Here is a 12,949-nt window from a genome sequence, read left to right as displayed (position 1 = left end):
TTTATTGTACTAGAAAAGTGATTATGGACATTATATATGCATGTTAATTATAATTTCATTATTATATCTATTGATTTGCATTTAACTAACCAATACAAATTCAATATTCAAAAGCTTTTTTTTCTTTTCTTTTCGATATTTCCAAACATAAGATAAGGACTCTATTGAGATTAATTTTCTTTGGAATCATTTTCTTAAAATATAACCTTCCCAATAACATTACTTTCCTACCAATCAAATGCTTTTCAATTTAGTGTCTAAGTTTCACATTATTCCATACATGATTAATCCACGTTATCTAGGAGCTGAGAAGTCGGAGAAAAATAACAAAAAGAGCTAATTTTGAATAATATGGCACATGCATGAGTGTTGGCTGTGTCCCCTCAATTTATATACATATATATACACACACCTATATGTATGTGCGTAGTTCAATGATGGATACCTTTCCTACAGCAAACACTGGTTACAACATTGTTTGAACCACTTCAAATCGAAGCAACTGAGCTGCAAACAAGTAACAAGAGACTCATCAGCACATGCACACTATCAGCATTGACTCATCATCACATCTTCATCTTCATCTTCAATATTTGTCTTAATCGAACAGCTAAATTTTCAAAACTGACCTCTTAATCTGTGTTACTAATCTATATTCACTGTGCTAATATGCCAATAATATGCAATGTTACCATAAAATGAAAAGTAGATTATAGGAATTTGCCAACTCTTCTAATCAAATCCTATTCCTCAAGTTTCAGAAAAATATGCCCCCACATATTTTAAGTTGTAATGATGTGTTCTCTTTAAGGCGCGTTTTCTTTGATGGAAAATGGTGGAATACATATATTTTTCCTCTTTTTCCATTATTTTCACACGTTCTCTTTGTTGGAAAAATTTTCTTCTGAAACTTTTTCCAACCAACCTCTTTACCCACATTCACTCTAATTCATGATAAATATTATCACAAGTTATATGTGTGATGATATTTTCCTATATTGTACTCCCTCTATCTCATAAAAACATGAACATTTGCAAATGACACGGATTTTAAGAAATGTTAGATAAAAGTGAATTGTGAGTAGAAAATGAGTCCCATTTTATGAAAAGTAGAGATAAAAAGTAAAGATTGTGGTGGGGTAGTATACAAAAATAGAAATATTCATATTATTGTGAGACGCCCCAAGACGGCAAAATGTTCATGTTTTTATGAGACGGAGGGAGTATATCTTTATGATCTTTCAATTTTACCCTCAAAATTTAATTTAACACATATTTCTATATTTCTTCTTCTCTCTCTTCTTTCTCTCTCTTTATAATATTTTCATACTATATTTTCCACCAAAGAGAACATGATATAAAAAGAGTGGGGGCCACTAGAATATGGTAAAAAAAAAATCACCTTTTCTTTTCCCTTCTTTTCTCATTATAAACTTACAATCAAGGAAAACACTCTTAGTTGCAAATTTATCATAAGAAAATTAGAGATAAGAAAGATCAAATTTTTTCATCACATTTTAGTGGTCACCAGACTCACCACCATTTTTATCCCATGTTCTCTAGGGTGGAAAAAAAATTATCCACCTTTTAGTTGAAAAATATTATCACATTAATACTTTATGATAACATTATCATGAATTAGAATGAAAATGAGGGAAAAGAGGCTGCGGGTAAAAAAATTCCATCCTACCCGAAAAAAATTATCCAACCTATAGATCATGTGAAGTGAAAAGAGAGGAAAAATAGTAAAAATATATGTTTTCCACCCTTTTCCATCAAAGGGAATGAATGGAATAGCCGGAACTAAATTGTACAGGTTTTGAGTATCAATGTACTTGTCAAAATAGAGTAAGACTTTACCTTTAAGCTAAACTGAAAAGAAAATCATAATAAAAAAAATTCAAATTGAGTAATATAAATTGACAAGTTATCATGTAGATTATGAGGTAAAATGAAAAATAAAAACCAGAATAAGGATTAAATGAAACATCTGAGATGCATAACAGCTACTGCTACAAAGCACTAACTAAAGCTGTGCTAATTTACACTTTACAGTTTACTATTGACTATTGTATAGTAACTTTCTTTCCTTTTTCTTTTGCCAGAATAATCATATACAGTACATGATATTATATCTTTGGTAAAGCTAGTTAAATTATATCTTTAGAGAAAAGTTTATTGAACTGCCTCGTGCTTTTAGCACATTCAAAGAAGTTAATATACAAAAATAATAACTAATCTATCTAAAGATAAAATGGAGTTTCTGAAACCTGATGAAGATAACTATTTTGGGTCCGTTGTCTTTGATGGAAAAAGAGAGAAAATATATATTTTCATCATTTTCGCATGTTTACTATGATAGAAAATTTTCTCCGGGTAAAATATTTTCTCAGGAACCAGGGGGCTTAGCCCACTGGCCACCGAGTCCTCACTTAAGTGAAGTGACCCGGGTTCGATCCCTCTTGGGAGCGAATTGGAGATTGGGGAGATATAAGGTGGATTTTGGTGAATGGAGAGATAAGGTGGTTCTTGGAGTGGATGGGGAACTAACTACTAACATCTAACATGACTTTGCCCGATCAAAAAAAAAAAAAAAATATTTTCTCAGGCAGCTCCTTTTAACTCATTTTCTCTCCAATGTTGAATATTATTATCTTTGAGTAGTAACATATGATAAAAAATAAAAAAATAAAAAAAAAAGAGAGAAAAATATAATATTTTCTCATCTTTTATTTTCCATCCTTCTCTAATAAAAATTTTACAACCAAAATAAATGCACCATTAGTTAACTCTTCGTGTCAGACTGTCAGAGAGATAAGCAAATAGACTCATTAGAGTGTGTTTACTTTGATAGAAAAGGTTAGAAAAAATATATTTTCCATTGTTTTCACATGTTTCCTAAGATGATTGATGGATAATTTTCTCCGGTCAGGCTGGAAAATTTATTCGGGCAGCCCCTTTTCACTCATTTTCTCACAAATGTTGGATAATATTATCCTATTGGGAGGGTGTGAAAATATTTTTCAATATTTCAATTTTTTTATCCATCTATTTCTAACAAAGTAAACACATGATAAAAATTGGAGAAAAAGATAATATTATCTCACATTTCCTAATCCATCCTTTTCAAATGAAAATTTTACTACCAAAGTAAACACACCCTTACTAATATGGGAGCAAATAACCTGCAGATAGACATTATCTCAAAAAATCATAGAGATCTAGCCACCATAAATGTGCTCATTCTAACTATCTCGAACTTCATACAAAAAATGAGATGCGTGAGATGTGTAACTGCCTAGTTTCTACTAATGATGCATTTACTTTGGTTGTAAAATTTTCATTGGCAAATTATAGATAAGAAAAAATAATAAAATATTACATTTTCCTTCTTTTTTATCATATGTTTACTAGAGATGAAAAAAACGTATCATATACTACATTTATCTTATACACTTGTTTACTTTGTTGGAAATGGGTGGATAAAATATTAAATGGGTGGATAAAATATTGAAAATATTTTCACACCACTACCCAAAAATAATATAATCCAACACTGGAGAGAAAATGAGTGAAAAGATGTTGCCCGATAAAATATCCACCTTACCGTGAAAATATATGTATTCTCACTTTTTCCATCAAAGTAAACGAACCTTAAGTAAAAAATGTGGATAGAAAAGATGATGTGGACACCAACGTGGACTAAAGGACGCCTTTTAGTTTGTAATTGAGCTTGAGCACAAAATTGAAATGTACAATACTCAAACCTTATCAACAATCGTATTCAATTTATAATATAAAGGGTGACTCAATAATATTGAATAGTATTTATAAATTGAATAATTTTTTTATGATCAAACTACATTATATTTAAATTAAGTGTAGTGAATAATAGTATAATTACTAGAATAAAATTACCCTTACATGTCTAAACTACACTTATATAATCTTATAAATTCCCTAAAATATAAATATGAACCTAAATAGTATATATAAATTCATTGAAGTAATATAAAATTAGATTAACTAAACATGACTTCTCACACATTGAAACTAATTTACAATGATATCAAAATAAATATCAAACTTTTTAGGGAGAAAAATTAGATAAGCAAAAATTTGAAAAATTTCTAGTTTTGTTTTAGTGAATTGTAGCTTTTCTCATTGTACTTTGAACATTGATATGAATTTTATTTTTTTAATAATAAATTAATTTTAAAATATTTAACCTTTTACATAACTCAATACTTATTTTTCTTCACTGATTAAAAATAATATTTGTAATTTGAATATATTCAAATAGATAACCATTTTTTATTTTTTTTGATAGGCATGTAATTTTACCATTTTTTCTTCAACAAAACTAAAAATATTAATTTCAACATTTGTATTCCGAAATTAACTACCAATAATAATAATAGTAATAATAATAATAATAATAATAAAATATTAAAATTATTTTCTAAAATAATTTTTCTTAATATAAAAGATAATATTATGAACATAATTGTATGTTACAATGTCATAATTAGTTGTTTTAGCTCATTGGGGAGTAAAGTCATGGGTTGGGGATGAAACGTCATTCCCACCTCAATAGGAATGGGGATTCATTAGGAGCAGTGATTCCTAATGGAAAGACATACCAATAATAAGAATGGGTACACATAGGAATAACCATTCATTCGTATCACATTCCATCGTACCAATCTACCTTCTAAAGAATATAGTATTATAAAATAGTGTTAGTGTTATTTTTGGAGTAATTATTATTATTGAGTTTCTCACAGTAAGCTGCATTTAATATATGTATGATTCATGTAAGCAGCCTATAACCTCAGCTGGTGAGATAGTCAATCTTTAAATGATTCAGCCACATACATTTGTTTTCATAGCCCTAAGATTTTATATTTCAATCTGCATCATGGTATTAAGAAAATCCAGAACGAATAATATATTTAAGCAAACCAAACCAGTTTTTACCCAAAATTCAGTTCACTCAACTATTAATAATATTATCCTTATAGAATTAGAGCATGAAAAAGGATACGGACAAAAGATCTCATCTTGAAAGAAACATAATATAAATGAGGAAAAAGATGCTCAAATTAGATTGACCGAATGTTTTGTTAGGATGCATTCCCTTTGGTCGCAAGTTTATCATAAGAAAATGAGGGCCACAAAAAGATGGAAATTTTTTATCACATAAGTGATCATCTTTTTCATCTCATATTCTTGGGGGTGGAAAAAAAGTTTATAAACATTGAAAAGTATTATCACATCAATACCCCATGATAATACTATCATGGAATGAAGTGAAATGGAGGGAAAAAGAGTTTTCCGAATTTTTTTCCAACCTACCTGGAAAAAATTATCCACCCTACCAGACATGTGCAAAGAGTGGCAAAAGGGTGAAGATATATGTTTTTCACCCTTTTTCAATCAAAGTGAAAATCACCACCCTTAACTAAGTTTGCAACATGATTCACATAGGCTGATCAGGGAATACCACAACCCATCAACACATCAGTGCTCCAAGAATGCAGGACATACAAGACCCTAGAAGCTATATATGTATATCTACAAACAGGCTTGGACTCTACAATTTGGTTTCGCAAGAGTGTTGTTCATGCAGTTAGACAAAGACACAGTAAGCCTCAATCCATTGGGAATCTATGGAAAGATTATGGCAAAATAAAGTATAATATATGACCAAGTAGTTTCATAAATGAAACACAACCAACCTGAGTGCATGATTAACCGGCCATTTCAGCAGCTTTCGCAATATTACTATTTTCTTCTTTTATCACTTTGAACATAGGGGACATTCGAGTAATATTCCATGGACTACCTGTAATCACAAAGAAAGTTTTTATTATGTAGAGTTCACCAAGCATCCCCAACCCTCCTTTCCTCTTAACAGAATAAGAGAGACAAACTGAAGTGTGAGGGAGAAAGATTGAGATACAAAAAATATCATCTCCCTGGTTCTTATTTTTCAAGCTTTATTCCTTCCCTATCCATCTGGCCCCAAGAACTAACAAAGTATTGTAAACAATTTTCACAACTTCCTTCACTCATTCTAAGATGAGATAATTAGATCTAGGACATGTAATCATATAATTTCAGAGCAAAAAGAGCTTCAATTTTGCAACTACCTAGCAAAGTAAAAAGTCAAAGCTGTATTGCAGATATTCTCAAAGGATCAGATGTTAAGAAAAATAAAATATATCATGCCACTTTCGTGCAGATAAAGATAATTCAAGGACACAAAAGGGATCAGAAGGAGAGGAAGCTTTGAATTATGAAAAAATTGGTGAAAGGAAAACAGATTAATGTGTTAGTTGAGTCGACAATAGAAATACGAAAATACAACAAAATCCAAATCAAAATAGCATCATTGCTAGATCAGTTGACAAATATGGAACCAATTTTTATCCACTAATTTTCTCATTGGACACACCATTCTCAACTCTGTCATCAAAGCTTTGATATGGAACTTCAATCATAGGTCTCGGATGAGGACGTTCACCAAAGTCTTCAGGAAATCTTTCAAAGTCAGGACCGAAATTGAACTTAACAGCACAAGGTGGTTGGTTAGGGAGGGTGTACATGGAAGCAGCAGGATAGTAGCGACCACCATAGAGATTCGCAAAAGCAACCCCTTGACATATGCCGTTTTTGAAATACGATATCTCACTCCCTGCATATATGTAAGAGATAAGCTTCTCTAAATGATAAACGCAACTTTTACATGAATACCAGAATAATTGCAAACAAAATGCAACACAAATTCTAATCCACGACTACATTATTGTTTACATTTGAAGCACAAGGCATCAAACACAATAACTAAATTTCCAAATCGCTATCTTAAGATACATATCCCCATGAAATTTACCAAGAACAATGCAACAAGAAGTTGATATCACAGTACTATCACCATTATTATATATTTTATACCCCATATGGGGAGCTCCTTTATATCTAGAGTGATGTGGATGATAGGGACCTCTAATCCTTCCTCAGTTTCCTAGTCCTACTTTGGCTACAATCAAGACTTTAAGCCAACAAATTAGACACATAAAAATCTCCATAACCAAATCCTATTAAACCCATATATAAACTGAATTGAAGAGCTGAATGTATCATTGAATAAACAATCAATTTCACCATCCCATTAGCTAAAGCTCTAAGTATTACCAATCCAAGCGCAAAAGCACATTGAAGTACAAGCCAGTATCAGCACACCAGGCAGAAAGCTAAATCAGTTTTATACACATTTAAGTAAAATGGCAAAAAAACAACTCACGTCCACAATCATTGTCGAGAAAAAAGAATATGAAAAGGCAATACTACTTGTGCAAGTTGAAACCATACCAGGCACAACTTTTAGAGAATCCTCCTTCACATTGGGAGCACAAATATAGCGCTGCCCCTTGTGCCAAACCAAGCGCGGAGGGTTAGGCGCATACAAGCCTCCATCTGGCAAATTGATGTAGAAACCTATAACATCACCTTCATTATAACCTTCATTGGCGTACTTGTCTCTCAAAGCCTTGTGAACCTTACTGCCATCAATATCTCTATAACCAAAGCTGTTGGCATCGTATCCTACCGGAGCCTGCAGGTCCCCCTTCTCGGTCGACCAGCCCAACCTCGTGTGCCCCGTCTCTCCCAAATGCACTATTCTAATCTCAAAATACCACGCGCCTTCGGTCACCCCCCTCGTTGCCCTTACCATCCTGTACCCTTTTGTGCTACTCGCACTCATTCTATCCTCACTCAGCTCAACCTTCTCAGCCTTGTAAACCTTCGAGAGGCAGATCTCCAGCTCCGGGAAATCGTCACTTTTGTCTGGAAATCTAGGGATCGGAGATATGAACACTCTATCCTCAGCCAAGGCGTCCCCATTCATGGGATTCTTGGAGTTGTGATTGTTGTTGGAGGCTTGCTTGGTCTTCTTCTTCCCCTTCCTGGAGGTGGTGGTCCACACGTCCTTGTTCTTCTTCTTCGATTTCTTGCCCGATTTGGCAGCGAGGGCGAGGGGTTTCCCGTCCTGTGCCGGCGTGGCTGCCGGCGAGGGTGTTTCCGTGATTTCAAGAGCGGCGGCAGCGGGTTTCGGCAAGTCGGATAGCTGCTTCTGCTTTTTGGGAGAGGGCTCGTCATCTTCCTCATCCAATTCGGCATCTTCGTCGCCTTCGAGCTCCAATTCGGGGGGGCGATTTGGGGAATTATGCGAATCGTGCTGGTCAGCGTCTAGAGCTTGCGGCGTTCCGTACACGGAGGCCTCTTCGGACGAAACGTCTTCGGAGATGGCGACGTCTGGCTCGTCCTTGATTCCGTTTTCAGGCAACTCGGCAGCGGTTGCGGCGGCTCCAGCGTCGAGGGTGGCAGTGGGTGTGGGTGGCGAAGGGGAGGCGTTGGTGGCGTCGTCGTCATCCTCTCTGTAGGTGGCCTGAAGAGTGTCCATTGGAATTGGAGGGAATACAGAGAGGATGACGACGACGGCAACAATCAAGTAATTCAAAGCATTGTCAGTTTGCACACCTAAGATCCTTTTGGCACACGTGTGTAGGAACCATATTTTGATATACGGTTCGTGTGCCCACGATCCATTTCGAATATCTAACAAGTACATACAAAAACCATAATCTTACAAGGTAGTAAAAGAAGTATACCTGCGAAACGAGAAGTGATCGACTCCAGAGTTGATCTTCCGAATTGTTCCCACGGCAAGATTCGACGTTGGATGGCAACGATCTTCGAATCCTATCTCAACTCCAATGAACAAACACTCTCAATCTCTTTCCTTCTAAATTTCTCTCTTTCTCAAATTGTCTACTATTGCTACGTGATTCTTCATTCTTATGAATGATATCACATGCTTTTCTTTTCTTTTACTTTTGATTAAAATAGCAAAAGATAAGAATAATAGCAATTATTATGTTTACCATTTATTTATTTCACTTTTGGCAAAGTGATATCTTTAGCAATTATTTATGAGAAAGAATCTAGAGATAATGAATTGTTTGCCCACTTGAGATTTAAGCCTTAATTTGGGCCAATCAGGGATCTACTAGCTCGAATAAAGTTTGGCCTCCCAGTGCTCGATTTTCTTATTCAGCCCAGAATATAAATCGAGACACTAGTATTAATTTATTCCACTAGAAAATTAATACTGAATTACCTCTTTATTCTTTAGGTGAGTCGGGGCTAGTATTAGACTTAATTAATCTCCGTGTTTAAGATATTGAATATCCATTAATTAATTAATTCCTCTGACGGTCAATTAATTAATTAATTAGTCGTTTAATTATAAACGACATCTCGAGTGCTACCACTTAAACTTATTATCGTATCGGAACTAATTCCACCTGCAGGGTTTAATACGATAAAACTTATTAAGTTCCTCAAGAGGATATTATCATCCTGTTATCAGCAGGACACGGATCCTTATTGCAATATAATCGCATATCAAATAATAATTGTTATCACTCAAAGTATCGAGTATCTTGAACTTCAACAGAGTTCTCACCCATGATAAATCAAAGTAATAATCAATTAATTATTTACACCGATTAATTCAATTAAGGTTAAATTATTTAAGTCACCGAGATCTTGATTCTTAATTAGTCAGAATATAAGAATTCATCTCACTGTGATCCTGTTCAATACACGAAGGTACTAGCATAAATAAATAGCCAAGACAAACTATTTATCCATTTATGCTACAATCTAAACCAGCAACTCGTCCATAGTTGCCTCGATTGTGAACTCAATTTATATCTCAACTTTTTCCAATTATATGATCTTCTGTGATCTACAACACACCATATAATCTATAGTATGAGATAAATTGGACTATAATAGGATTATGCAATAACAATAATTCAGATAGGAAAATAGTAGTGAATAAGGTATCAATATATACAAGCATAAAAGTGTTGCTTTAAGTATATAACCCTTCAACGTGGACTTCCTTGCTTGGCCGAATATACTAAGAAACCGATCTGGCAGATTGCACCTTTGAGTCCCACACAGTGCGCGCGTACTTCCCTTGCTCGGCCGTCGGGCCATATCTCTTGCGGCACGTTTGAAACTTATGTTTGATTTTGTAAACTTTATGTACCCAGTAATGGCATCGCCCAAATGAAAAGGGTGTGTCAAGTTTGTACTTTTGCTTTTCTTAGGAATAGCATTTCTCATTCCAGTCCCTTGTTCTCACTTGAGACTTGGCGACTTGTATTCCCTTGGGTATGCCCAAGTTCTTTTGTACCACTTTTTCGTTATTTATATATTTTTCGTATTTTCATAAAAAAAAAAAAAACAAATAAATTCTGGTTTCTCTTATCACTTTCACCGCGTGCACGGTACATCAAAATTAAACGATATAGCGTGCATATTAGTTAAGCCATTACGGGTTAATATCTAGAACCGAAGGACTTGGGTTCGAGCCCTTGTGGCGCGATCTTTAAATTTCTTTATTTAATCATATTAATTTATCAAAAATAAATAAATTAAATGATGTATCAAATTAATAAAAAATAAATATTAAATATAGTTAGAATATAAGTAAATATAAATTATTTTTTCTTAAAAAATAAAATAATCTATATCAATTACTCAGTAAAAATCCTTAATTTTATTTTATAATTTTGAAAAGTATTATTTTTAATTTTCCATCTATTTGATGGAAAACTTTATTTTCTTCCTTAAAATTATAGAATAAACACATCATTCAAATTAAAAGAAACGAAGAAACAATAAAAAAAGAGTTTTCACATCACAATGTATAATTTTAAAACATAAGCTAATCATGCATAAAATTAATTTTTTCTAAGTTAGCTCATTACCTATGTCATCTTATTAGAAAAGCTTCAATTGATAAGTAGGAAAATAAATTATTATTAGAATTTATTAGAATGCTAATAAAAGAGTTGAATAATTATTTGATACCAAATCAAAGATCTTGCATTCATCTTTAATTTAAGATATATATAGAATATTTTTTATAAATAAAATTTGATTTTTTAAAAAAATCATCAAAATTTGAAAAAGAGAATATGAGAGAAAGAGAGAGAGAATAGAAAATTGAAGAATGCGTATGATGAAAGAAAGGAGAGAGGAGAGAGAAAATATATGGGATATGTGATTTGTTGAGTTTTATAAATACCATTTGATTGATTCTTTAATTACAACTTTGCCACAAACTGTGTTTTCATATAATAAAGTAGATAAATAGATTTGAAAGATAGCCCCAAATCTCTCACTATAGTAGTAAATAGAGATGGCAAAAAAACTCGGAACCGTGAACAGAATCGAACGATTTTGGAACCGAAACCGAAACCGTCTCTAGGCGATTTGGTTACGGTTCTGATTTTGCGAACCGCCGGTTCCCGATTCCAAACTGGAATCGAAACCGTGGAACCGGGAACCGCATCGAAATCGGATCAGAACCGCGAACCGTGCGAAACTGTCCTGCCGAACCGCCTCATTTTTCGAGCCTGGCATGTTGCAGGCTTTGGGGCATCCTTCTTTTATGGTTGGCAGCCTTCTTTTGCTGCAAAATGATGGGAAACGACTGTCAAATTTGAATTTCAAATTCAAATCCCAAACTCCCCCAAAATTCACCTCAAATCCTTCATATAATACACCCTTAATTCCCTTCATTTTCCTCACACCAACTATCATCTCTCTTTCTCTGCAATTCTCTCTACTAAAAAGCTCTCTCTATATTACTTTTTTTTTTCTGCATTTATCTATATTAAAGTTCTCTCTCTCTATTACCCTCTTTCTATTAGCATTCCCTATACTCTCTCTTTATTACTCTCTGCATTCTTTCTACTACTCTTCTTCCTTTTTTCATTTTTCATCCACACTACAAAATGGCTTCCTTCGGTTCCGGCACTGGTCGTGGTGGCAAGGGCAAAGCACCCGTTGACTACGAAGCTACCATTGATAATAAACCCCACGCCCCTCGTCGTTTACGTGGGCCGGGTTGTTATTCGAATACAACCTTTTAGAAATTTATTATCAATTTTTTCGAGATATAAAATATAGCGAGGGCGTTACTGATGAAGCTTTGGATATGCCAAACTTTATGAATGTCAAAAGTAGTCTTTATTGTGATTTACAAATATTTTTTCAAGATTTTACTTCAAAATATAGTGCAAATATTTCTCGAAAACAAACTGTTAGGAGTACCGGGTCTTCCTCTTATGGATTTGACACTAGTACTCTTTTTCACCAACAAAGATCATAGTAGTAGTCAAACACAATTTTCCGAATTAGAAGAATTCCTTAGAGAGCCAAAGGTAGGGGAATTGCTTAATGCAGGGCCAAATGACGTGGACGTGTTGAATTGGTGGTCAATTAAGCAAGGCCAATACCCTATCCTTGCAATCATGGCGAAAGAGATCTTTTCTGTCTCGGAATCAACTGTAGCGGTCGAGCAAGCTTTTAACGAAACGGGATACATGCTTGATGAACGAAGATCTCAAATGGCACCGCATAATCTTGAAACCCAACTATTTCTCAAAGATCATACATTAGCCGAAGCAAGAGAGCAAGAAAACAAATGGGATGATTTGTTCGTAGAGTACCCCATATCCACGACCGAAGGCGACACCAGCGATGCGAGCGAGTCATCTCAATGCACCGAAGGCGAAGACTTCGACGACGACTTCGACTTCGACATGTAGAAGACTTCATGATTATGCGGTGTCACCAAAGGTAAGACGAAGGTAAGAGAACTACGTGGACTTTGATTCATTCAGGATACGTATGCAACTTAATTATAACTTAAATATTATAATCAAGCTCACGTCATATTTCCTTTATTTCTTTTTTTTCCCCCAAATTACAATTTTTAAATTAAGATATGTAATTTTATTTTAGCATCCAAAAGTTGTAATTTGTAAATTGTATTTATAAAAGTTGTAAGGTGCAA

General features: G+C 34.0%; 1 protein-coding gene across 2 annotated transcripts; it reads right to left on the bottom strand.

Annotated features, from left to right (window-relative positions):
• Positions 1-322: 322 nt before the first annotated feature.
• Positions 323-8,840, bottom strand: LOC131013962 (protein TRAUCO-like). 2 transcript variants are annotated; one of them, XM_057941901.1, is made up of 4 exons: positions 7,378-8,840; positions 6,461-6,700; positions 5,742-5,848; positions 323-507 (listed from the first exon to the last, which is right to left on the bottom strand). In XM_057941901.1, exons 1-3 carry the CDS (start codon positions 8,636-8,638, stop codon positions 5,754-5,756), a joined length of 1,596 nt encoding a protein of 531 aa, XP_057797884.1. In that variant the 5' UTR covers positions 8,639-8,840; the 3' UTR covers positions 323-507; positions 5,742-5,753. The 2 variants fall into 2 exon arrangements, with proteins under 2 accessions (XP_057797884.1, XP_057797883.1); XM_057941900.1 differs by lacking the exon at positions 323-507 and having other exon boundaries at positions 5,493-5,848; positions 7,378-8,602.
• Between the last annotated feature and the right edge of the window lie 4,109 nt (positions 8,841-12,949).

Source organism: Salvia miltiorrhiza, chromosome 3 (genome assembly GCF_028751815.1).
Source record: "Salvia miltiorrhiza cultivar Shanhuang (shh) chromosome 3, IMPLAD_Smil_shh, whole genome shotgun sequence".
Lineage (NCBI taxonomy): Eukaryota > Viridiplantae > Streptophyta > Magnoliopsida > Lamiales > Lamiaceae > Salvia > Salvia miltiorrhiza.
The sequence above is the reverse complement of the archived record's forward strand: the minus strand, read 5'-3'. Positions and strand labels throughout refer to the sequence as shown.

Coding starts and splice junctions, on each gene's coding strand:
- LOC131013962 (XM_057941901.1), bottom strand. CDS start 8,638: ATGTACTTGTTAGATATTCGAAATGGATCGTGGGCACACGAACCGTAT. Junction 6,701..7,377: donor TTCTCTAAAAGTTGTGCCTG/GTATGGTTTCAA, acceptor ACATATATGCAG/GGAGTGAGATATCGTATTTC. Junction 5,849..6,460: donor TGATGACAGAGTTGAGAATG/GTGTGTCCAATG, acceptor TTGTGATTACAG/GTAGTCCATGGAATATTACT.